Source organism: Pavona decussata, unplaced genomic scaffold (genome assembly GCF_977016875.1).
Source record: "Pavona decussata unplaced genomic scaffold, jaPavDecu1.1 SCAFFOLD_48, whole genome shotgun sequence".
Lineage (NCBI taxonomy): Eukaryota > Metazoa > Cnidaria > Anthozoa > Scleractinia > Agariciidae > Pavona > Pavona decussata.
The window spans coordinates 2,546,822-2,573,036 of NW_028145470.1; the positions used below are offsets into that span (position 1 = coordinate 2,546,822).

The 26,215-nt window shown below is 36.0% G+C and overlaps 1 protein-coding gene across 3 annotated transcripts in view; it reads right to left on the reverse strand.

Annotated features, from left to right (window-relative positions):
* Positions 1-26,108, reverse strand: part of LOC146481758 (uncharacterized) — a 46,384-nt gene extending 20,276 nt beyond the window's left edge. Inside the window, exons 1-3 of one of the 3 annotated variants that reach the window (XM_085107812.1) lie at positions 25,901-26,108; positions 13,535-13,571; positions 1,022-1,687 (exon numbers count right to left, since the gene is read on the reverse strand). In XM_085107812.1, coding sequence (XP_084963938.1) covers positions 1,022-1,687; positions 13,535-13,571; positions 25,901-25,951 — 754 coding nt within the window. In that variant the 5' untranslated portion in view covers positions 25,952-26,108. Of the gene's footprint in view, positions 1-1,021; positions 1,688-13,534; positions 13,572-13,941; positions 14,444-19,878; positions 20,251-25,900 lie in introns of those variants that run through there. The other 2 variants (XM_085107811.1, XM_085107810.1) reach the window with 2 other exon arrangements.
* Between the last annotated feature and the right edge of the window lie 107 nt (positions 26,109-26,215).

Sequence of the window (26,215 nt, forward strand, 5' to 3'; positions counted from 1 at the left end):
GCAAAGAAGATGTCATCAAGGAAGTAAAGGGATACGGGCAGTACGGAAGGAGCATAAGGGATATGGGAAGGGAACTGAAGAGATAAGATATACCGGAAGGACGATATTTAGACTTCCCCTCTTATCTTCCTCAGCTCTTCGTCATTTCCGGCTAGGGCTTCACTGACATAAACCCCAGTTTCACCTGTTGGTTCCTAATTCCCATAGGGACAAGATAGATAAGGACAGAACTGGCATTTTTGAGAGCAGAATCTAATCTACTATTTTCCGAACAAAAAAAAAACCACGGGGGGTAGTTCCACGTTTTAAGTTATTTGCTGGAAGCAAAGTCTCAAGTGAAAAGTTAAAAATATACAAAAATAACAGTTTGCTTTTGACAACTAAAAAGCATTTAATTAATATGACTTTCTTATAATGCGCAGAATTGTCTTCGAAAAGAAGAAAATCGCAAAAAAAAAATACAATTTCGGAAATGGTAAATATGCATCAAGAGCTTTTTAAAATAAAAATTTGGGAGGCAAAAAGGGAATAACAGAAGCTTCTCTAAGTTATTGTTCAGATCAATTAAAATTAAATTGTCTAGAGAACTAAGGGAGCTGAGACAAATTAAATATGGACTTGGTGGTGTAATGAAAAGCGTCGTCACATATGAATTATAAATGAGTCTACTGTGCAGGAAATGAAGTTTATGTAACAAGTCTTCTCTTGTGTTGAACGATTTTTATCTATAGAGAATTTTGACAAAGAGTTTTTAAAAACTGATTTAATCTATCGAGGAGAGAAATCAGCTAAAAATACAGGGATGCAAAAGTTTTCCACCTGCTTTTCCATCCATTAATGCCGTGTGAACAACGTACAAACGTTAAATTTTCATCAGCTTCACTGCGGTGGATTACAATTATTAACACCTTCTCTTGCAATTTAAAAACCACCTATATTTTCTTTCGTCAACAAGGCAACTTTATTTTGATTAATTTTCATTAAACTGGTGAACGCAACAAAAAAAAAACAACTCACCGACCTGAATAAACCCTGAACACCTTACACAGTATGTCGTCTGAGAGGGGGCGATCCCAAATGGCAAATTCGTCTACCATCAATTTGATATTCTTCTTCGTCGCATGACTTGCGCCTAAAATCAACCGCGATGCTCTGTTGTCTTGAACAGGTTCAGCTGGTTCACTGTTGTTGACGACTTGTGCTAAGCTACAGTTGACGTAGATTTTCAAGCTGGATGTTCTGTTGTCCCACTTGAGCGCAATGTGATTCCAATCACCACTGTTCCACTCCTGCATACACTTAAATTTCCGCCGTCGAGTATTTACGCTAAAACCAATGTTCTTTCTTATGCTCTTTCGCGAAAAGACTGTAAAACCTCGTGAGTAACGGTGCTCCCCTAGCTGTAAAATGATTTTGTTACCTTTAAAGTCTGGGATCTTCAGCCAAAACGCGATGGTGAAACCAGATTGGCAAGTTGACGGCTTGTTGAGGCACGAGCTCCGAAGAACACCAAAATCAACCCATGATTTGTTTCCCGAGAGTGCAAGAGCTGAACCAACGATGCCAGAGACACTAGAGAAGCTGCCGGTAATTCTTCCATGGTTAGAACCTGTGTAATCGATTGCGGTTTGGTTGGAGATGTCTTCGAAGGGCCAGTAATTCACCGTGGTTCGGTACCATTCGGTAGCTTTAAGAGAAAATAATGAGAGCAACAATTTAAGTGACGATACGATCTTCATCTCGGACGCACTTGTATTCTTTACAACGCAATCGACAGAACTATCACGAGATAAGGTTTTCATTGCTTGAAGTTAAATTATTTAAAAACGTTCCTCTATTGTTATGCAAACGAATTTACACGGCTATTATAAAGTTTGTCGGTGAGTCAGACGATGATCCGGAAATGACTTAGGCAAAGCAAGAACTTTCGAGAAATCGAAATGCCTTTTATTTTTTTAAGTACATTTTGTCTTCCTGGGTTAACAAAAACTTCAAAGAAGGACAAATTTTAAAAGTTTACCTCGCAGACGTCGCTGTGTTTGCATTTGTATTTTTTGCGCTCTCTAGAATTTTGCAGGTGCATGTATATTAAGTTGTATTCATGTAGAGGGTACATTGAATAACAGGCCATCACTGAACAAGGCTTTATGTGGTACATATGCATAATGACAAGTTCCGAGACGCTAACACAATGCTGATTTGAGGGCAGCAATACGGTTGCTATGCAACAAACTTGATCACAAAGGCTAAGATAAAGTGGATTATCAGCGATAAGTTTAGTTTTGCACTCCCAGCTGACACAACTGTAGGAAATAAAAAATGTGAAATTTCATACAGTTTTAAGGCTAACAACATTAAAATGGTCACACTTTAGGACTTAAACTTAAGAGCCACCTTGTACGAAATAATTATAAAAACCACAGGAAATTAAAGTACTGCTTGGTAGCTTTATTTCAATGCTTAAAAGTTAAAACCATATTTTAAGAATCAAGCTGCTTAAAAGGTTAAAAACAATACCTGTACGATTACCATAGCAATTAATTTTAAGGACTCAGTAAGAGACCATGCGAGGGCCACGTGATTTGAAGTAGAATTTCTGTTTTGTTTTCGATTATTTTTTCGATCCTACTGTTATCATCTTCCTTGTTTTGACAAAACAGGAAAGACTTTTTCCCGGTTGTTTTGGCCAAAGAAAAAATAAACAAAGTTAATACATCTTTTCATTTCTGCTTTTGTTGTTATTAAGGGTTTTTTAGTGATAACTTCCTAGCTTTTTGACACAAGAATTATTGTTTCAAAAGTCAATTTCTCTTCTAGTTGCAATTTAGAGTAAAAATAACTGGAGATGAATAAGTTTGTTTAGAAAATTGCTGAAATCGTAACATCATTCTAGAATAAATTCGAATTTTCATTCATTTCAAACGTCAGTTTTTAAAAACTTGTATCGTTTTAAAGGTTGACGTTACGAATTGAAAGTTTCGAAAATTCAATAACATGAAGATTTTACCCATTTTTAATAAAAAAAATTCTGCACTCACAGAAATAAATATTAACTTACATGTCATACATCACGTACGTTTTCTGAATGAATTTTTAAACTTTGAACGTGACAAAGGTTGAATAACAATAAGGATATTAATACAAGGTTTTTCAGACACTAAACAAATATTACGAAATGAACTTGACTTTCATTCACAAACCCTTTATTGTCCTCATGATTTCCGCCTGAATTATTTAACAATAATATTGATAGAACTTGAAAAAGCTCTCGAATATTAGAGGTTTCAGAACCAGTTTTAAACTTGTTTTGCCGGCCCAGATGCAAACAGAATCTGTGATTAATGTATAAACGACACTATTGCTTTACATCGGTAAAACCTGCTATTGTTGGAAAACAAGGCAAATACAACTCGACAACTCGGTTTCCATGGAAAATTACTTTGAATTAATTTCCGTTAGACTTAATTTGTTGAGCTGCAAATCCACTTATGCCTTGACATAACTACTATATATTTTTTCTTCTACCTCCACTAGCTGTATTAAATTAAGTGTTAGCCGGAAAAAGAACTCTCGTAAACATATTTTGATGTGTCAATTTCTTGTAAAAATCAAATTTATAGAAAAACTCTACATTACATTTATCTACAAACGCTTCATTTTGAGCAACGTTTGCCAAATTTTACTGAATTTTCAGTTTAGTTTTCTACTCAACCAAGTTTTTGCCACAAGCTATAGACTTAATTTGTGATAAACTAGGGCACTATATTTTATACTAGATATTTTAACTGTTTATATTATAATTTTAATCTAGTTTATTTTGGCACTTTTATCATAGCCAGTATTGACTCAGGTAACTCTTGAATAAAACCGTTTTATTTTTTCCTATAAACCGTTTATTTCCAATTTTTACCTAGCTTTTTGCAGCCCGTAAAGAAGGTTAGTTTTGTCTAACCGAAATATTGAGCAGTAAAATATTCCCCTTTTTAGCTGTCCAATCAACCTTGCATTTGGTTTTACGTGTTTTTTCAGTATTGATAGTAGTTGAACATGATGATGATTCAACCGAGTTTTTTTGCAACAATTTACCTCAGGAACAGGAAATGGGGAAAATATACAGAAAGGCGTACCATTGCTTTAAAATAAATTACAGACGTTGATCGATCACAGGAAAAAATAATTACCGGTAACTTTCTTTGAAGAAAAATAGCAAAAAGTAGTTAACGCAATGGCGATTCAACCAAGTTTTTTTTCTTTTTTTACAACAACGTATCCCAACAGGAAATGAGGAAAGTATACTGAAAGGTATACTATTGCTTGAAAAATAAACTACAGACGTTGATCGATTACAGGAAGAAATAATTACCGGTAACTTTTTTTGAAACGGATAGCAAAAATGGAAAGATCAATGACAAAGAAAAGTCATTTCATTGTCAAAAAGAGGTTAAAAAATAGAATCTGATCACTCTTAAGGTTAACGTGGAAATACACTAAGACTGTGGGTGAAATTCTGACGGTTTTTTCTCATTTAAATGAAAGCCGCATATTGAAAAGCACACTGGAACCCCGCCTCACAACCACATAGTCATAAACGCCTCTTTTTTATTTGGGAGAGGGGTGAAGGCAGAAAAGTTCGTCCTAAAAGGACGATCTTTATAGCTCGTTGGTGGTCGCATTTACAAGGCTGCACTCTACTTTCTTGTGATTATCCCGCTCTTTCGTGCTCTACGAGATAGTTCTGTTGCTCGTGTATGTGAATCAAAGCTTTAAGTATGACTATTTAAATGAAAGCTAGCTACTGAGCAGTACTTTCCAGTGGTGCTGTTAATTATGATGTACTGTACAAGGTGGTTCTAAACTTGGGCGTCTGTGTATAACATCCTAAAGTGTGACCATTCAAATGAAAGCTACTGAGCAGTACTTTCCTGTGGTGCTGTTTTTTATGCTGTACAAGGTGGTTCTAACTTTTGAGTCTGTGGATGAAATCCTAAAGTGTGACCATTCAAATGAAAACTACTTAGCAGTTCTTTCCTGTGGTGCTGTTTATTATGCTGTGCAAGGTGGTCGTAACCTTTGAGTCCGTGGATGAAATGCCAAGCTGTGGCAATTCATATGAATGTTAATAAACTCCTGCAGTGTTATTTTCTTTACTTATATTGCAAAAATTAATCGGCATATAATATATAGCATCTGCTCAGCCTAGAATCAAGCTACCAACTGAGTTAGCCGAAAACTAACCAAAATCACATTTTAAAATCATAAGGCAATATGGCAAAGTTTTAATGAGGGAATCTTTCATTTTCAGATCTGTTTTTGTGGCAAAAACAGTTTTAATCAGAATTAAACAAACAAAACAAAAACGAAATGCAAAGATATTTACTGAAGACTCCAGGAGATCTCCTCGAAAATAAATAGACATGTACAATGAACCGCGTTAATCCCGCTGCTAGCGAGCTAGCATGAGGTGCATATGCAACTCAAATAAACTGTGCTGATAAATATTTCCCGACAGATTAATTTTTCAAAGGTTTTATTGATAAAGCTGTTTTACTAAGGCAACCAATGAACGTGAGAAACGAAACTATGATCATCTGACATTTGCGAGCAAGCCACCGTGAATTATTACATAAAATTTAAGAGGCGTGTGGTCAAGTAGTTAGAGGCGCGGACTCGTAATCTGGAGGCCCCAGGCTCGAGTCCCTTCTCTAACCACTAGACGGATTTGTTTCATGGTAGTCTCCTGTTGAAATTCTCAGTCACTCTTTTTAAATAAACAACTGTACATGTACTAGTCGTACGGCGATGCAGTAACGAAATTCATTGCAAAAGCGTTCTAAAATGTTTTCGACCTTCAAATTTTTTGTACTTACATCTTTGCCGACACGTTGTGTGAAACGCACGTCTCTGGATACTAGCTCGAAACTACTTTGTCAAACAGAAAGACTAATGTTTACTCGATGCCCTGCATGTCACTTCAGGTTAATAAATCGGTAACATTTGAAATATTTTTTCGAGCTAGTTCCTCAAGCAAGAAATTCATGGTTTTGCTATAAAGTTATTTCAAGTCTTGAAAGAAAAGAGTTCAAAGAGTCCGTTAATATTATGTATAATATTCTTTATATACATATTCTTTAGGCGCATTTGAAAACTGTATAGTTGAATTTGCGCCATATAAATAATTATTATTATTATTATAATTATTATTATTATTATTATTATTATTATTATTATTATTATTATTATTATTATTATTATTATTATATAATGTCAAAGATTTTTGCAGTTTTCTACATTTCGATAGGTTCCCCCAAACGAGGTACATGACGCAGTACAACATCATAACATTATTGGAAACCAGCCTTTTAAAGAAATATTTTTGAAGTTTTAAGCGTTCCGATAGGTTCCCCACCCATGACCCAATACAAAATCATTACATTATTGAAAAACCAGCCATTTTAAATAAAAACGAAAATTGGACTTTTCTATCTCTTGCTGCGAGTAACTAGGATTTCATTCCGTGGGTCAGTGTATTATTTAAGCAAATGGATATGTGTTTGTCTATCGTCTTATAGTTGCCTCGCGCAAATTTGATTTCCTTAAACAAATATCTGAACCCGAAAAGCAAAGACTACGAGAAAATTAAGTGTTGAACGCCAAAAACAACTTCCACTCAGTCTTATCTCGTACTTACAGCCAGCTCAACGCTGCTCGCCGCGTTGGTTATATAAGAATTGGTTCACGCTTAGCGTGCGTATATTGCGTATATCGAGAAGCGTAAGAGTAGCTCGAGGCGTAGCTGCGAGTAACTCTAGCTTCTTGAGTGCTCTCCAAACTTCCCAAACATCCCATCCGTAACTCAATATGCGCACAGTGTTTCCATTATGTATTAACAGTTTGCAAGCTTAAGTTTGTAGTGCGAACGCTCCACAGGCTAAATCTAAGTTTCTAAACTCTGCAAAAACTTTTTTCGCCGTTATATTGTGAAACAGTGCTAATAATTTGACGAACTGTATTTCTTGATAAGTTTACACACGCAAAATGTACTTGCTCAAGTAGCATCACAATTATTTTACTGAAACACACCAACTTTAATTTGCCAGCGAGAGTTTTTAACGTTAGTTTGCCGGCGCCCTGTGGCACTTTAAATCATCTTTACTTTAGACCATTAAAAATTGTCAAAAAGCAACTTGAGTTCGACATACCTTTTAACTTCCAATTTCTTCTTCTCTTTCCCTGAAAAGAATGGAAAACGCTTCTCTTGTGCTTTTTTTTAGCAGACTTTTTCTCTCTTCGGCAAAACAGAGCTGAATCAAGCGATTTTTGTTTTGCAACTGAAAACTGTCCTTGGTGACGTAACAAAGGAGGAGAAACGCGCGCTCGTAAATCATCCAATCAGATTCTTTTGTAGCCACGTGATGTGCACGCGCACTGTAGTTTAAATTTGCGCCCATGTTGTTGACAAATACACAATCTGTTGACAAACTTTTTTTACTATTTTTACCACGTTTACACAAGAACTTGTATTTGTGACCAGGCGCTTGCAAACTGTAAGCTGCTGATATTTCACGGAACGACTTTTAATGCAACATTGTTACATTACACGCGGAAATTTTTAAAAAGCATGAACCAATTCTTTTATAAAATAGTGACAGCAAAATAGTGCGTGGAAAATTACCTCAATATCTGTAAAGAAAAACAAAGGTTCTGGTTACAAACACGCCACAATGGTGTGGTCTGAACGAGAATGTTTCATCGGTATTGTCAATGAAAATTTGCTTCTTTGAAATAGTTTAAAGTCAATGAAAATGCAGGGAATCGAGTGTCCAAGCCCACAGAATGTTACAGTACTCAAATGTTCAAATCCAAATGAAAGTTTTGAGCTAGTAGTCATCGCGACGTTTACGTTATGCACGGTACAGCTGGCGAAGACTCGATTCCAAGAGAAAAACTCGGTAGTTCTTTACTATTTTCGTCCATTTCTGGGGAAACTTTGTAAAAACTAAGCAACGGAAACCCGAGTTTCTCTGATTTGCACACGTCGTCTTATGGAAGCATTGAGAAATGTACTATGTTGACGCCAATAGGAATTAGATGGGAAAGCACGCGCGCTATGTTATAATTAAGAATTGGTTCATGCTGGGAAGTTTGGAGAGCATGAAAGAAGTGTAAGAGTTGCTCGAGGCGTAGCCGAGAGCAACTCTAGCTTATTGAGTGCTTTTTAAACCTCCCAAGTGCATCCGGCATAACTCGATATACGCACAGCTAAAAGCATGAAACAATTCTTTTATAACATGGATAGTAAAAATAAAGTAAATGATTCCTGGAAACAGGTTTTGTTCCTGATTAATTACAAAATTCTCTGTATAAAAAAAAAAGGTGAAAGTGGTTTCTCATATCGGTTTAATCTTAACGTTTCATTCAACTTCGACAAGTTCTTATAAATATACACTTTTCTATGATGTTGTCTCTCTGTAAAAAGTGTTTTTTATAACATAGCGCGCGCATGCTTCCCCCATCTAACTTGCCCACGTCATCGGATGGACGCACGGCCATGCGTATGTTGACAAAATGTACCATGATGACGCCAATAGGAATAAGATTAGGATGCACGCACGCTGTGTTATATCAGTTCATACCTGAGTCGATGAGACAAAATAGTTAAATGCAAAATGCATAGGTTATACCCCTGAAAGCTGAAGTTGCAGCCCTTTGGGCAAATAGATGCCTTGAAGATGCCTAGAAGGTAAATGTGTCGCAGTGGTGAAAAAAAATGTTGAAACGTTTTAAAAGCGGCTAACCTTCATATCATGCATGGAAGCACGGGCCTTGCAATGTTATGCTCAGTTTTAATGAGTAGAACTTGACGAGAACATTTGACTGGCAGTACTTAAAGAGGAAGTACCACGCTAATTTGCTGTCATTTCAAAAACTAAAAATGTTTGTCTGTCAGCAGAAAGAACGAAATAATTGTCAAGTTTTTTAAAAATTATCACCCCAGTGTGATAAAACTGTCGATTAGTGCCTCTGGCCAGAGATAGAGTAGGCCGGTATGGATTGAAAACTTGAAAAATGTTAGGCTACTGTTTTTCAAGTTGCCGCATTGTTGTTTCCAAAATGCGCCAGAACAGATTGTTCCTTTCAAGAATTGAGTTGATTTCTTCCTCTCGTCATTCTAGAATTATTTGGCAGCTGATCGAAGGTCTTATTTCATCATTTTTAACAAAAGATATCAAAAACCCAATGATACTTCCCCTTTAATGAAACCCCACTCAGCAATAACTACTTTATGGCATAATAGGCCTTATCACGGTTTTCGACGCCATTTTTACGAGCAGGCAAGCACGTCTGAAATAACAGTGTTTGTATGGAAATCCGATGTCAAATAATTTTCAAAAAACATCGCATCTGAAAAATTCATGAATTGGAAACTTTTGGCACTAGGAAAACGATTTTAAGTAAAAACATTTGAGGGATGTAGCTGTGCCAGAAAGCGTCCAGTCGTGTTTTGAACTTTCCATACATTTGTCTGTATAGCGACCAGCCGTGAACTGCTACTAAAAATAGTTCGCGGGAAAAAGTACAGGGAAATGTATGAAAAGTTCAAAACACGACTGGACGCTTTCTGGCACAGCTAGATCCCTCCAATTTTTTTTTCTTAAAATCCTTTCCTTAGTTCCAAAAGTGTCCAATTCATGAATTTTTCAGAAGCGATGTTTTATGAAAATTATTTGACATCGGATTCCCATACAAACACTGTTATTTCAAACGTGTTTGCCTACCCGTCAAAATGGCGTCGAAAACCGTGATAAGGCCTATTTACCGCATGGTTCTACCAGGAGTCAAGTGAAAAGGACATAAGAAAACAATTTTGAACATAGATTTTCTTTATCGACAAATCTTTAAATTTTTCAATGTCGTGGTGTCATGAAGCACCATTGACTAACATTACGTTTGTTACTGGTGTATATTCCAAGAGAGTAGAGAGGGTTTAGTAATAATTATAGTTATAATTTCCTCTTTCTTAAGTTCTGAAAAGTTGATCGTGTCTAAATAAAGCCATGCATTCATTAATTTAACGCTTTCTCAAAAGGGCTTATAAAACACAAAGCTAATAACTTTGAATAGGGTGGATCAAAAACAGAATAACTCGTTAATTAGAGCCATTTTCAGGAAGCAAAATGTATTTAAGCATCACAGGAAGGTACTGGTAATTTCCAAACAACTCAAAAAGCCTTTTACATGTAAACGATAAACCCATTATTATGATAATGTAACGTTCGGAGACGTGCCTACTTTCTTTGATATTAGTTGCGAATGAATTAGACTGTTATCAATACCAGCACAACATAAAACAATTTGATTGGCTTAGTGGCCATGGTATATGAGCCATTATACCATGCCCGAGAAATAGAGACCATTAAATTGTCTTCTGGTTGTTCTTGCAAAGCGAAATCAGTAAGATCTAGTAATATTTCTTGATTGTTTTTAATAAAACAATTATTCCAATCGCGCTTGTTGGATATCAGAATATTAAAAAAAAGAAACGATCTATATTTTGCCATTTTTTTCCCAGACACACGAAATTACGTTTATCGCAGGATATCTGTTGACTACGGACGACGAATATTGAGAACACCATGATCCTATATATTTGGGCAGTGTTACGACGTGTTGTTGAATAATAATGATAGGTAAAACAAAACACCGGAGCTAGAGAATCCTTTAACCAGCCAATATCACCCTCGGATGTGTTGTAAAGCTTTTGCTGTCAAAATTAATTATTTTCATGCTGTATTCATGTCCATTTATTTTCCATCTTTTAAATTTCCTCGCATTACATTTCGCTAATGCTAATAGGTAGCATAATATCAGAAACCTGTAACTATTCGTTGATTTTTATTCCCAATTCAAATGTTCTACAAAGACCATTCTGTTTAAAACAGAAAAAGCCAAAACGGCAACTCCAATTCAACTAAGAAAAAAAATAGCGTCTGGCCCTCTTCTCGCGTTTTAGTTTTCAAATTATTATTTTTTTGTTCAATAGGTTTCAACTAAAAAAGGGCAAAAGGCCAGACTTCCTCTGTTATTGGAAATGAAGTATATGAAATTCATATGACTTGCTTCCTTGTAGTAGTGTCGCATAATCTTTAAAACTTTTAAAGTTAATAAGATACGGGTGTTTCTTCGCAAACGTGATTTTGTCTTTAAAATGTTTTAAAATTACATATGAATTAGAAAAAAATATTATTATTTCTGCGTTAGCTCTCCACCGTGAGCACGAAGAGATTAGTTTATCACACATAATAGAATGGCAAAAAATTTCTTTGAAATCACATTTTCGACCGGCTCTAGTTTTTTGATCTTATCTTCACCGATATTCAAGCCTGTCATTCTTCTCTCCAAGTTTTGTGATCGAGTAGAGTTCACAACGATAAAAATGATTTTCAAAAAAACTGTTTGAATGAATACTCAAAATTAGAAGAGAAAAACCTTCATTTCACAAGCCTTGGATTCCATACCGCCGTGCGAGTCTTCCCTTTTCATATTATAAAAATCCCCAGGTTTCAGATTCCTCAGATTCTATGTAGAATCTCTTGTAAGCGTCCATCTTCCTTAAGCAACCACCTTCATGAAATTCCGTTTGAATCAGTTCTTAGTCAAACACTGTATTTAGAATTGCTGATAAGAGATCACCTCCCTTTAGTGGCAACCTTCATGAAACCCCCCTTGAATCAGTACTCAGTCAAACGTGTACACTGCATTTAGAATCTCTTGTAAGGGACCATCTCTCTTAAGCGAAAGCCTTCATGAAATCCTGTTTGAATCAGTTCTCAGTCAAACACTGTATTTTAATACAGTGATTCTTAAAAGAATCTCTTGTAAGTGACCATCTCCCTTAAGCGACCACCTTCATAAAATCCCGTTTAAACTGATCAGTTCTTAGTCAAACATTGTAATAAAAAACTCTTCAGGTAAACGACCATCTCCCTTAAGCGACCACCTTCATAAAATCCAATTGTCAGCCAAATGCTAGATATATATAATCCCCGCCTTATTCGAACATCTTTTTAAGTGACTGTTTTTATGAAATCTCATCTTGAGTTTCTCATAATTAAAGCGAACACCTTTTCTGATTTAAATTTCATTCAGCGCACTCTAAATCTTAACATTTAACCTTCGTGTATGACTTGAATACTAACAAGCCTCAACTTTAATTAAGTTTATCAGATAACAGTTTCGTTGTATTTATTTGGCATTGTCAATAGTTTTTTTTTCACCTCAGTTTTCCAATTTCCTTCCACTTTAGCCGCTTTAAATTAAAAGAGGTACCATGCTAAAATAATATATTTCGTGATCTTTTTACAGTCAAATAATAACTCTATTTTTTATTTCCTTTTCTAAAGTACAACTGTCACTCAGTACAACGCTTATACATGCATGCATGTTAAGATAAGCCGTCCTAAAGGATAGTTCCGTGACATCAGCTTTTTCTGAAATCGTAAAAATTTGATATTCTTATTTTTAAATTTTCTTCTCTTAAAAGGGAAGAAACGTTCAGTAAATTCTCGAAGCGTTGCGAAATCTAGTGTTTCAAATAGAGCCCTTCAAAAAACGCGACTTTTCACAGTGGTCGTAAGAATTTCCTGGTGTAATAAGGAACTGGATATTCTTCTCTTACGCTTTCAAATCAACCACAAAGCTTGGTGTAAAGCTGAATAAACAGCTAATTTGGTAAAAGAAAATTTTTCAATATTCATTTTTGCTCCTTTCTTTTTACTCTTTTGCATAAATTCCTACTAGTGCCTTTCGTTTCCTTGATTGCAACGCTGTTCCTAAAATAACTGTTAAAACGAAAACAAATTATCATTGCAAAAAGGAACACTGCTAAGGACAGGACAACTTAAACAGGATTAAAGAGACTTTTGAAGATTTATGACAGCTTTAGTTATACGCACCCATATTGAGTCGAATGGTTATTACTCGATTTCTGTATTGTAATTGTTTGTTTAAAATGCTTCGGCCTTCATTATTTCATAAATTTTACGGTCTGAAAATCTTAAGGGAGGAAGGTTTGGAATAAAATTTTTCTTTGAGTGAGTTTAAACGGAAAACTTTCTCAAATGATGCAATATTTTTCAAAATCGACATTGTTGCTAGGTTTTGCTACGTTTTGCGACTTTCCGCAGTTCACGCTACGTGTTTCAATTAAAAACAAATGCTAATATCAAAGATCCGTATAAGCCCACGTTATATCACACGTTGGATTAAAGTTTCGAACTTGAAAAGATTGTACAAGCTTTTATATTCTATATTAGGGTCATTATTTGCTATAATAAGGCGAAAATAGGAATATGAGTTGTGAAAGGTGACAAACGAGATTAAAAACACCACGCGACGCAATATTCTGAACCGAGGGATTTCAGTTAATTACTTGATGGGCAAACACAGTAAAGAAATCATACATTCGCTTGATAATCCTCCCCTAAGTATGGTTTCACGCAATATTACATAATTAAAGGACAACACTGAAGGTTACCTTGTGAAGACGAAAGTTTGCCATCCGCGATCACCACCTATAAAATAAATACAAAGTACATATTAAACTGGAAGCAATATTTCCAATGGAAACTATATCCATTTACTGACTGCACGCAGAGGCAATAAACATTGCCTGACAAACGATATTTGGTTTTGTCAACAGTGTTCATAAGGTAATTTGCCACCGTTAAGAGATTCGAGTTTTTTGGTGGCCTTACCTCAAATCTGTTGATAAAACCGACATTCGTTTCTACTCCCCACTGACGCAGCACCACAGTTTCCTTAGAAGCTAACCCCCGTATCTACTCGCTGAAGAACCCTGCAGTCTTCACATTCAATAACATGTACATCAAACAAAAGTTTCTGATGCTTTCCCTGGACAAATTACCGTGTCCTTGCACTGACCTTCTCTGTAAAATCTCTTGGTAGGACCTGTGAAACACAGGTCTGTATAATTACGATCCACAACTCCCACATTTCGTTTCTAGATTGTTGTGGCCGGGTAACTTTTAGACATGTGCTGGTTACGTTTTTCAGTCTTTAGATTTCAAGTTAACGTTTACAACGTCAACGCCACTTCTTTCATCAAATGCCGGGCAAAGATTTTCAGCTTGTTGAATGGAGCAACAGTGTTTCTGAAGAAACTTTCAATTAGGCAGGCACGCAGATTTCATACCGGGTTTGAACAGTTGGTTAAAGCCCTCATCATTTGCAGTGGATGTTTTACACTGTTTTGACGGCTTCTAGTTCATCCCTACTTAAATAATCCAAAGCCAAAGAAGTGAGCGAATAATTGAAAATCATTAGCGACACGCTTGGGTAAACTGGAGCAGGCAATAAAACGCGGTATTCACCTACGTACACTTCAGCTGTTTGGAGTAAACATGTGATAAAAATGAACGTGTTATCAAGCCTTCAGGCAATTGAACACAATATGTCTTGTCAGAATCCGAAAGGGGACATTAACGAAAATTAGCATTTTAATGGCAACCAGCCAATTCAAGTAAATTCAGATTATATCTATACCTGAGCTTTTATATTTTAATAAATTTATAAAAAAACGAAATTTCTTTTAATTAGTTCGCACGCTAAGTGGCCGCTTGTCTTAAATTATTTTCTTTTTAGTATTAATATCGTTCAAACAGCAGTTCCGTCTGTCCCTTTCTATTTTCTCAATGATGACGACGACGACAAAATTAAAAAATAGCACACACTGAAGTGACTGTTGTTGTTTCACCGACTTCGAATATTAAGCGCGTAAGGGGCTATTTTGCACGTGTATCATAAGGAAACAAAAACTTCGAACTGTTGTAAGTCACTTAACTTACAATAATGCAACGGTTATAATTTTTATATTTATTTTTCTGGAAGGTCGTGGGTTCGATTCCCACTTGGGGCTCGGAAATTTTTATTATCTATTTCATATTGTAGCAATTGACGAGATAAAAAATTTCTTGCACAATTCCACACCTCCTATCCCCTGAAGTTGAAGCGGGCTAAGGTCAGAAAGAAAGCTTTTACATAATGGGTAACGCAGAACCTGTTCAAGAACAAATATACAGAGTTTAATATTCATGCAATCAGCCGCAGTGAAATTACAAGACCAAACACAAGCACAACAATGCAGTACAGAGATCATTTAATGTGGTTCTATTTGTTTTCGTAATTAAGGGTGACGATCCGAATGAAAGTTACTTTGCAGTGCTTTTTTTGTGGTGCTCTTTACTATACAGTACAAAGTGGTTCTAGCTGATAAAAGTATGGCTATTGAAATGAAAGTTACTGAACAGTATTTCCTGTGGTGCTCTTTACTATGCTATACAAGGTGGTTCCAGCTTTCAAATCTGAAAACGGCTAAAGTGAATCCTTAAGTTGACCAAACACAACAATGCAGAACGGAGATCATTTAATGTGGTTCTATTTGTTTCCGTAATTAAGGGTGACGATCCGAATGAAAGTTACTTTGCAGTGCTTTTTTGTGGTGCTCTTTACTATACAGCACAAAGTGGTTCTAGCTGATAAAAGTATGGCTATTGAAATGAAAGTTACTGAACAGTATTTCCTGTGGTGCTCTTTACTATGCTATACAAGGTGGTTCCAGCTTTCAAATCTGAAAACGGCTAAAGTGAATCCTTAAGTTGACCAAACACAACAATGCAGAACGGAGATCATTTACTGTGGTTCTATTTGTTTCCGTAATTAAGGGTGACGATCCGAATGAAAGTTACTTTGCAGTGCTTTTTTGTGGTGCTCTTTACTATACAGCACAAAGTGGTTCTAGCTAATAAAAGTATGGCTATTGAAATGAAAGTTACTGAACAGTATTTCCTGTGGTGCTCTTTACTATGCTATACAAGGTGGTTCCAGCTTTCAAATCTGAAAACGGCTAAAGTGAATTCTTAAGTTGACCATTTTAATGAAAGCTACTGAAGCCAACAGTGTTCTCCTGTGGTGCTGTTTATTATGCTGTACAAGGTGGTTCTTTCAATTCAGTGGATGAAATCCTAAACTGTGACCATTCAAATGAAAGCTACTGAGCAGTACTTTCCTGTGGTGGTATTTATTATGCTCTAAAAAGGTGGTTCTAACTTTTTTCAAATGAAAGCTTTCGCGCAATGAGTTCCTGTGTGCGCTGCGCAATAATTCTCGCTTTTGACCTGATTTTGTGGGTGAAGCGTGTTTCCTTAAGTGTGAACATTTAAATGAAAGCTCTTAAGCAGTTCTTTTGTTGTGCCGCGGTTTATTATGCTGCTCGAAATAATTCCGCATTTTAGTCTTTTAATGACTGGTTGACTATATCACGGCAAAACCTTACTTGTGACAATTCAGATTTTAGACTCCCGCTTTGGAAATAAAAATAAATTTGCGAACTTTTATGGAAATTTTTTTTGAACCTTCAAGAGCCAAATGGGTTTAATATTGTGTTTATGTTGGTGAAAGCATTTACTAACAGCTAAGAATACAAAAGCCTTTTTAGAACTGACAAATCGGTGTTTTCTCGCGGTAAATCATGATATGGAAAATGTTTGGCACACCATCTAATAAAGGCCACTTCAAATTGAATTAAGTGAACTGATGTCTATGGCTAATTTTAAGGAAAAACTAGCCTCGAACGTGTCTATCTGCGACATTTCCAAGAAAATTTGTGAATTTTACTTGCATGATTTACAGGTACAATATCGTGTTTGGCTCAAACAGAACCTGTTATTTCCATGACAACCGCGCCTTTAAAATCCATATGACGTATAGTGTTAGTTCTAATTTATCGAAGGCGATTATATTTGGAGTCTTAAAACAATTATTCCTGAAAAAAAGCAATGATATGAGGAAATAAAATTGTTCAATTTTGGAAAAGTTGAAGTGACGAGTAGAAAATAAAGAATATATCGCGGATAAATAAAAAATCGAAAGAATATAAAACATAGCATGTTTTTTCAAAAAACTAATTTATAACATGTTTATACAAGAACGACGCTATTAGTTTGTATTTAACTTTTTAATATGGTGCCAATGAATATTTGACAAGACCAAAAGGTTGAACAAAAGGAGCCAATTTTGACGCTCATAATCTGAAGGAAACCGCACGGATCCATGCCAAGAATTGTCTCGCTCACGCCACACGAAAATTTATATCAAACCGTTTATATCCGCATCATAACCTGTAAATATCTTTTTCGACAACTGAAAAACAAATCAACTTCGATTTAGAGGCTGGGAATAAAGTCATATTTGGTATCCCTCATTTGAATGGTAGCACTTAATGTAGTATTTAATTAACAGAATCAAACGAGGAGTCGGACATGACTCGTCAAAGTTTAGCTCCCATTGTAAGAAACTTCAAATTGCAAGCTGCATATTTCAGTAAACTAAATTGCAGCCAGATTAACAAAAACGAAACATAGAAAAATTAAGAAAAACATTACGCAGATGGAAGTTATTTGTTTTGAAGAAACAACAAAAGCAGTATACGCATTTTAAACAATTGTTTACAAATACAAAACACACGGAATTATCACGAAATAAAACAACTTCCAGTGCGTGTCTTTGAAATGAAGAAAAAGCAGAAATTCTAGGACATTTGGAATTCAGTGGCCCATGGTTCGGGCTCTTAAGGTTCTTATCAAAATCGCATATTTAGTCTGACCATTTTACATTAAACTGTCGAGGATTTTTTCTCTGACGCGCCCGGTTTATTTTTTATTTAGCATTAGACAAAATGCGTTATTGATTGATTTGCTATTAAGCTCTTGAGGTCCGAGTCCCACGACCCCTAAACCTTCCCACAATCGCTTGGACAGCTACTCTCGACCCAGGCTATCACTCTTTTTCAAAGTGGGCTATTGAAAGCTACTGAGCAGTACCTTCCTGTGGTGTTGTGTTGGTGATTTTGCTATACAAGCTGATCCTAGCTTTTGAGCCAGTGGACAAAATCCTAAAGTGTGACCATTCAAATGAAAGCTACTGAGCAGTATTTGACTGTGGTGTTGTTTATTATGCTGTACAAGGTGATTCCAACTTTTAAGTACGTGGACGAAATGCATTCAAATGAAAGCTACTGAGCAGTATTTGACTGTGGTGCTGTTTATTACGCTATACAAGGTGGTTCTAACTGCTTTTTTCAAATGAAAGGCTTCCGTGCAATGTGTTCCTGTGTGCGCTGCGCAATAATTCTCGCTTTTGATCTGATTCAGTGGATGAAGCTTGTTTCTTAGAGTTTGACCAGTTCAAATGAAAGCTCTTAAGTAATTCTACTGTTGTGCCGCGGTTTATTGTGCTGTGCAAAATAATTCCACTTTTAAGTCTTTAAATGACTGGTTGACTATATCATGGAAGCTATTCAAGTACCGCAAAACCTTACTTCTGATAATCCAGTTTTTTAACTCCCGCTTTCGAAATAAAAATTTGCTACCATTTATGGAATTGTTTTTTGAACCTTTAGGAGCCAAATGGGATTAATATTGTGTTTATGTTGGTGAAAGCATTTACTAACAGCTAAGAATACAAAAGCCTTTTTAGAACTGACAAATCGGTGTTTTCTCGCGGTAAATCATGATATGGAAAATCTTTAGCACAACATCTAATAAAAGCTACTCCAAATTGAATTAAGTGAACTGTTGTCTATGGCTAATTTTAAGGAGAAACGAGCCTCGAACGTGTCTATCTGCGACATTTCCAAGAAAATTTATGAATTTTACTTGCATGATTTACAGGTACAATATCGTGTTTTTGCTCATTTCCATGACAACCACGGTGAGACCTGAATCCATGTGACGTATAGTGTTAGTTCTAATTTATCGAAGGCGATTATATTTGGAGTCTTAAAACAATTATCCCTGAAAGAAGCAATAATGTGAGGAAATAAAATTGTTCCATTTTGGAAAAGTTGAAGTGACGAGTAGAAAATAAAGAATATGTCGAGGATTAATGAAAAATCGAAAGAATATAAAACATAGCATGTTTTTTCAAAAAACTAATTTATAACATGTTTATACAAGAACGACGCTATTAGTTTGTATTTAACTTTTTAATATGGTGCCAATGAATATTTGACAAGACCAAAAGGTTGGACAAAAGGAGCCAATTTTGACGCTCATAATCTGAAGGAAACCGCACGGATCCATGCCAAGAATTGTCTCGCTCACGCCACACGAAAATTTATATCAAACCGTTTATATCCGCATCATAACCTGTAAACATCTTTTTCGACAACTGAAAAACAAATCAACTTCGATTTAGAGGCTGGGAATAAAGTCATATTTGGTATCCCTCATTTGAATGGTAGCACTTAATGTAGTATTTAATTAACAGACTCTAACGAAGAGTCGGACATGACTCGTCAAAGTTTAGCTCCCATTGTAAGAAACTTCAAATCGCAAGCGGCATATTTCAGTAAACTAAATTGTGGCTAGATTAACAAAAACGAAAATAGATAAATGAAGAAAAACATCACGCAGATGGCAGTTATTTGTTTTGAAGAAACAACAGAAACAGTATTCGCATTTTAAACAATTGTTTACAAATACAAAACACACGGAATTATCACGAAATAAAACAACTTCCAGTGTATGTCTTTGAAATGAAGAAAAAGCAAAATTTCTAAGACATTTGGAATTCAGTGGCCCACGGTGCGTGCTCTTAAGGTTCTTGTCGAAATCATAAAGTCTAACCATTTTACATTTAAACTGGGAGGAGTTTTTCTCTGACGCTCCCAGTTTATTTTTTATTTAGCATTAGACAAAATGCGTTATTGACTGATTTGCTATAAAGCTCGGCAAGGCCCGAGTCCTATATGAGGCCTGACTTGCCTTAAGTTTAAAAGGCAGCTAAATTAACCCTACACACCTGAATTAGCAGTTGGGAGATGACAAGAGGAATCACCATGCCACAGATTGCAAATGACATCGCCAGTATCCTTGCATACAGCCGTTTTTTTTTTTTTTTTTGGTTTTTATATGCAAACAAAGTCAGTTAAAATACAGGCACTGAAGTACTAGTGTGAGGCCGGCGAATGACTGATATAGGGGAGTGCGAGGTGTAGGCTCCAATGGTGAAGGGTTCTCGCTAACACTTATATCCAAGGCAATTTCAAGCACGTCTTGCCAGAATATATGAAACAGTCAGATGGCGTGGATCCCCAATCAGTCGAAATTATCTTGAACGTGATGGCAACACGGTGCCAAGTTCGTGAAGCGTCTCTAGGCTAAAATGATGGATAAAACAAAGCGTTGTCTTCTTTCATTGGCAGTGTGTCAATTTTTGAGGTTTGCTGACCAATCGCAAAGAAGCGGTCGTACAATGGAGATCGACAAATGTCAGACAAATTGTCTTAATTTGTCACGGACTAATATTGCAGCTTTTATTATCAAATATATTATGTAAACACGGGAAAATGTTAAAATGTAGAGCATGGAAAGTGTTAATATGCCAGTAAATTTTCTAAAAACTTTTGTCTTCACGTAGAGCTCAATATATTTTTTTTACAAAGATTTCGTTTGGTGAAAAAATCAGACTTTCCTCGATGCTTCAAAGGTAAACTGAACGAAGACATGGATTAATATGAACCAATATAAGTAAATTGCTTTGCATTTTAACAAAAACAAAAACAAGACGATTTTGCTTGCAATTTAAAAAGTTAATCGAAATAATAATGATAATGATAATGTGTAACGCATCTGGAATACTCTCGCAGATAAATTTAACTTGTGTATGGACAGACTCACAATATTTAAGGATGCTATGTCCAAGTACTGTTTCTTCGCCTTATATTAAGTAACTACGACTGCGAAAACCCGCGTACCTTTAAATCTGTATGCCTTAGGGCAACAGGTGCCGCAGTCTCGCTCGCCTCATCTCCTGCTGCTTCTAGTTTTAACTTTTCCCTTCCTGTCTGTTTATTTTAAATTTTTCTAATGTACTAGGTCCCCCTTGGGCTAGTCCGCAGTAATTGGCTTGCGCTGTTGCGGGTTCCCTGCCATATTGTGTTCTTATTGTATTCTGTAAGTTGTTGATCAATATCGTAACGTATTGTCTGTTGACGAAGCTAATAAAATAATAATAATAATAATAATAATAATAATAATAATAATAATAATAATAATAATAATAATAATAATAATGCAGCTATCATGTCATGGATCCGGGCAGAAGTATCCTTTGCGCTCCTGAGATGAGCATTGCTGTGCTTAGAGGCTCCCAAGGCTCTTGAACGGTGAAATTAGATTTATCGTACGCTGACCTAGATATTCAAAAAAGACCCGCCAATATTCCCTAAGATATATGAGAACGCTATTTTATCTCCATTTTCATTTCTTTTTTCTTTTTCGTTTTAGCTAGAATACGATTATAATATGACTTTTTACATAAATATATTGAGAAGGCTATTTTTATTTCCATTTTTTTGCCAGAATACGATCAAGATGTTATTATTTTTATTACAAATTAGAATATTATTGTAGCTTTATGACTTTTTTCTTTTAATAATAATAATAATAGTAATAAATAATAATAATAATAATAATAATAGCAGCTAGGTGAAATGTGAAACATCCATTAGGCGGTAGCACAAAGATTGCCGATTAAGAACTAATCAGAAGTCGAACACATATTAACAACTTTTCACTTGGCCGATATTGGAAACTTTGTATAAACTTGGCAGTCGTTACCTTGACAGATTGACTATGGCGCGCATGGCAAATACAAATTTACACAGAAAGGGTGGCTGATGACAGGATAAAGTAAGACAGGAAATAGACACAGGAAATTGAATGTACAAACATAAATAAAAACCGCGGACTGAAAGATAAATAACATTTACTTTGAAATACTGTATTAAAAAACCACAGGAAGGAATCGCTTACTGAGTAATTTTCATTTGAATGAACTCATCTTAAGAAATTCGACATCATCTACTGCTTCAAAGTTTGAACCATGTCAAAATTGAATTAACCGAACTTTTTTCCCCAGTTTTTTCTGTTTGCTTTTGGCCTTGCCAACTTTAATTTCGTGTTGCTGAAAATTAACCTGAATTGTTTGTCTATTAACATGTACTTTTTGTTAACAAAAATTTATTATACGCCGACATCGCCAAGCACGGTCTGCTCGATAGCTACCATTTGCATTGTCCCACTTTGGGGTTTTCATTCGCAGACTTAAAAGATAGAACCAACCTGTACAGCATAATAAACAGCACCTTAGGAAAGTACTGCTCAGTAGCTATCAAGCCTTTTAGTGACTAAGGCGACAGCCAAATTGAATGGTGCAGATTTGAAATTATTTAGCATGTAACCTTAATTATTATTCAGTTTTCTCACTCAGTGATTCTCAACCCGTCTATTTGAACATGACAGCTAATTTACGCTGACACCGAGTTGTAATGTCAAATCTAATAGTTGGATGTGAAATCATGCAGAAGTCAGGCCAAGCGTGCCATGCTTCATTAGCTTAATCCCGGGGAGAGAGAGGGGCCGGAGGGGGAAGAGAAAAAAGTTTTATATGGGGAAGATCCGCCCCGAGGTCCAAACCTTTACCCTTTTATGTACCATTTTGGACCAAAACTAAGGGAACCCCTTTCACATACCTACAGTAGAAATTGTAACGTCTCTTGCAACAGGGTCAGTCTCAAACATACCCTGAAGAAGAAAGGCCTTGCCTTTCGAAAAGCTGGAAAATATACTTCCCTGACCGTGAAATCAGCCTTGTTCTTTTTTAATATTATTTGTTCTACAATATTTTCGCTGCTTAGATCCTTCACCACAGGATACGGTACTTTTTTTTGTCGCGGTGGTCCTTGCAAACACAGTTAATTACTGCCGGTTTTAAACTGAGTAAAAACAGTGCATGTCTTTTAGGTTGGTCTGTTCGAGATATTTTTGAAAGGTCCCTTTTAATACCTAAATGGCAGCTTTCGATTCCCTCACCCTTTTTTTTTCTCTACCTTCGGCTCGCGAGATCCCTTCCCTTTTGCTTACATCCAGCCCGCAAGAGGTATCCCTCTTCCAGCCGAGCCCCGTATACTAGTCCATAATAAGACATCCCCCCGTCCCTACCCCACAAGAAATAAATAAAAACTTAGCTTTTATTGCTCCTGGGTGGAGCATAGGCCTCCACCCATTTGCGATGCATGAGAAAAGCTACATACCACCGCAATGCATGGCCCCAAATGACGATCATTATTTAAAATGTATAATAAAACAATGCCGGATTTGATTATGTTGATGAACGATTGTGCTAACTGTAAGCGCCTCTGTATATGTTACTACGTTGGCAAATACAAGTTGGCTGAGAGTGTGGTAACAACAACAGTCAACGTCTTATCTCGCCAACTTTCTTCGGTAGCGACTTGTTGTGTTTGGCAAACTCGGTTGGACATGCGAACGTTGTTTAACACTGCTGTTAACTTCAAACGCCGGAGAGAAGGCTCTAGAACGATTTAAACAACAGCTAAAAATATCTGTTATTGTAAGTTTGGAAGTTTTTATTAAAAAGCACGCGCTTGCCAAGTTTTTAGTTTGCAGTACCTTGACCTTAATAATTCTCGCAATCGTTTTCAGCGTCATGCAATAATTAATCATTGTCTTTTCGACATTTAAAGAATTAAAACGATAGACTCATTACGACAAGTCGGTTTTTTAGGTGACAGTTGAAGCATGAGTAACGAGGCAAGGAAGTCGCTAGCTGACAGGAAATGATACCAAAATTGGACTTACGCGTCAATCTGTGACGCCAGGTCTCACGGATCTTTCACGGCTATTCTTTTGCATGGTGTTTTTGGTAATTGAAAAGAGAATAAAAGGTGCGGGATATGATGAATTTTAGGGGAAATGTATTGAGGAAAGAAGTAATTTTTAGGGATAATAATTTTCACATGGGTATGCACCAAAAACGGGTGTTGTCAATGCACATAGTTCTCTCTTGGTGGCAGACTAATTGGTAAAGTTTAAAACGTATTTTTCTCTCTTTTTCCTCTTCAGATTTCTTATATATTTCATATTACTTGAGCCCTATTCTCCCCTTAAATCACAATTTCTCTCCAAAGTAGAGAATACAACTGCAATGTTCGGCTGCAATGCTCGACTGCAAATTTCGACAGTTAAACGAAATCGTGGTGTTTAGCTCTTGAATTGACCAGGTACAAAATGGCCGTCGGCCGGCCGCAAAGTGCCAGTTAGTCAATCCACTCAAATATTAAATCCCCCACAAGAGTCTCGACCACAGAGAAGTTAATTCGCCTACAGGAAGACACCGACGAGATCCTTTTCAAATTAACAGCGGCATAAACAAGTGAAACAATTTCAATGAGTTTGTTGCATTTTATATATTTTCGCTATAAGGTTTCTCTGTCGGCGTTTTTGCATATGGACAAAAAAACCTGTTTCTCGTTTATCCATAGGCAGCTGGTTTGGAATTGAAGAAGAATTCCTTACCTTAAAAGCTGAATCGCTTACAGTATAGAGTCAAAGAAACAACGAAATAAAATTCGCTATATTTTTGCAAGTCTCTAAGGTTTTGTTTAAGATTTGCATTCCAGTTTTTAAGAAGCCGCGCGCATTTCCATTAAGTCTTCTTGAAGAAGGGCGATTTAGGTCATTGAATATTAGATAATTTTAACACGTTACTTTTATTCCTTTCAACAGCCATACAAATTTTAAGCACTAAAAATCGTTCTATAGCTCGGGTTTGGCTTTTTAATGAAATATTCAATTGCACATTAACACTTTTTCGAGTCGCATTTTCCTTTCATTAGGAACAAACAACAAAACTTAATGCGTTGTGTTTATAGATTCAAAAGCGTTTCTTTCAGTTCTACACAGTTTTTAAAGATAGCTATTTTCTTAAATCAAGGCGTTTTTTCAATGGTACAAGTTATTTTATCTGCGTGGTAGGGAAACGAACTTAAGCCTCAACAAGCGGGAAAAACAAGGCTGATAAACTGAATTGAAAATGCTCATTAATTATTAAATGGAGGATATATTTTTAAACCAGCATATGGGGGATTTTCGCCTATAGATCTTCCTTGTAAGTTCATTGCAACTAGGGATTAACTGTTACAGGCAATTTCTTATTCAATAAGCTGCGAAAAAAACTTTGTTGTTTTAATATCTTCTAATATTGACTACATAAAGACGGCAATTTTTTGGTTCCTCCTCAAATTGATACCTGTCTGCATACGTAATGTTCTAGAAAAATTAAACTTTATGATGGACCCAACTAACCTAGAATTAATTATAACTCTTATGAATAGTTTTACAAACTTACCTATTTTAGAAGGTTTTACAAACCTTCTAATTTTAAATAAAGCACCGAAAAACCCTCTTTCTCGTCGAAATAAAGCCGTCTCCAATACTTGTTAATTGAAGTGCAATATTACCGGTATTGGTTTAACTAAAGCCCATTAATTTTAACTTGTTGGTTGGCAACGAATAGTGTTCACAAGGTTTTTAAATATGCGTTATGATCATCCAAAATTTCCTCATATTAAAAGTAATAAAAACTTCAAGATTCTTTCATTACCTTTTGCCTTCTATGCAGACGCCGAGAGAAAATATTCCATTTTTTATTGCCCTTCGTTATTTACTTCTTAAAACTTTATTCCTTAAATTAAAAGTCTTTCGGTGTTGGTGTACGTGCACATGAGTGAGATCAACAAAAAATGACGTTCTTCTGTAAAAGGAAATATGGGCATTTATCTCCCATTCCTTCATTGAAAACCGTACTCGATACAGGGTCAATTAACAATAGAAAACAGACCATTTGTTTTTCGATATCATAGCGAAAAATATACAACCAGTGGAGTAGTTTCCAGGTAGAAATTCGTGAAACAAATAGTAAACAAGGTTTAATAATTTTTGTAAACAAAAAAGCATACCTTATGAAGAGAGAGGCACAGCACCATATAAAAGAAGCCTGACATTGCCATCTCTTTTATCTGACCGGTATCCAAGTTGACAACCACAGTTTTATACTCGCAAGGTCGATAACTTGTAACACTCCTCTAGACATCCTGGCACCTGTAGTTTTGAATTCCCTGCAGTCTGGTTAACACGGTATTTATTTTACCACCTGCAAACGGAACACCAGTAAAATTAAACAAGGCTGTAAATTATCTCGCTTTAGAGGTTGCTAATTGGAATCGTTGTCCACAAAAAACGTCGGGTGCCAATTGCAAATTACCAGCAAAAGG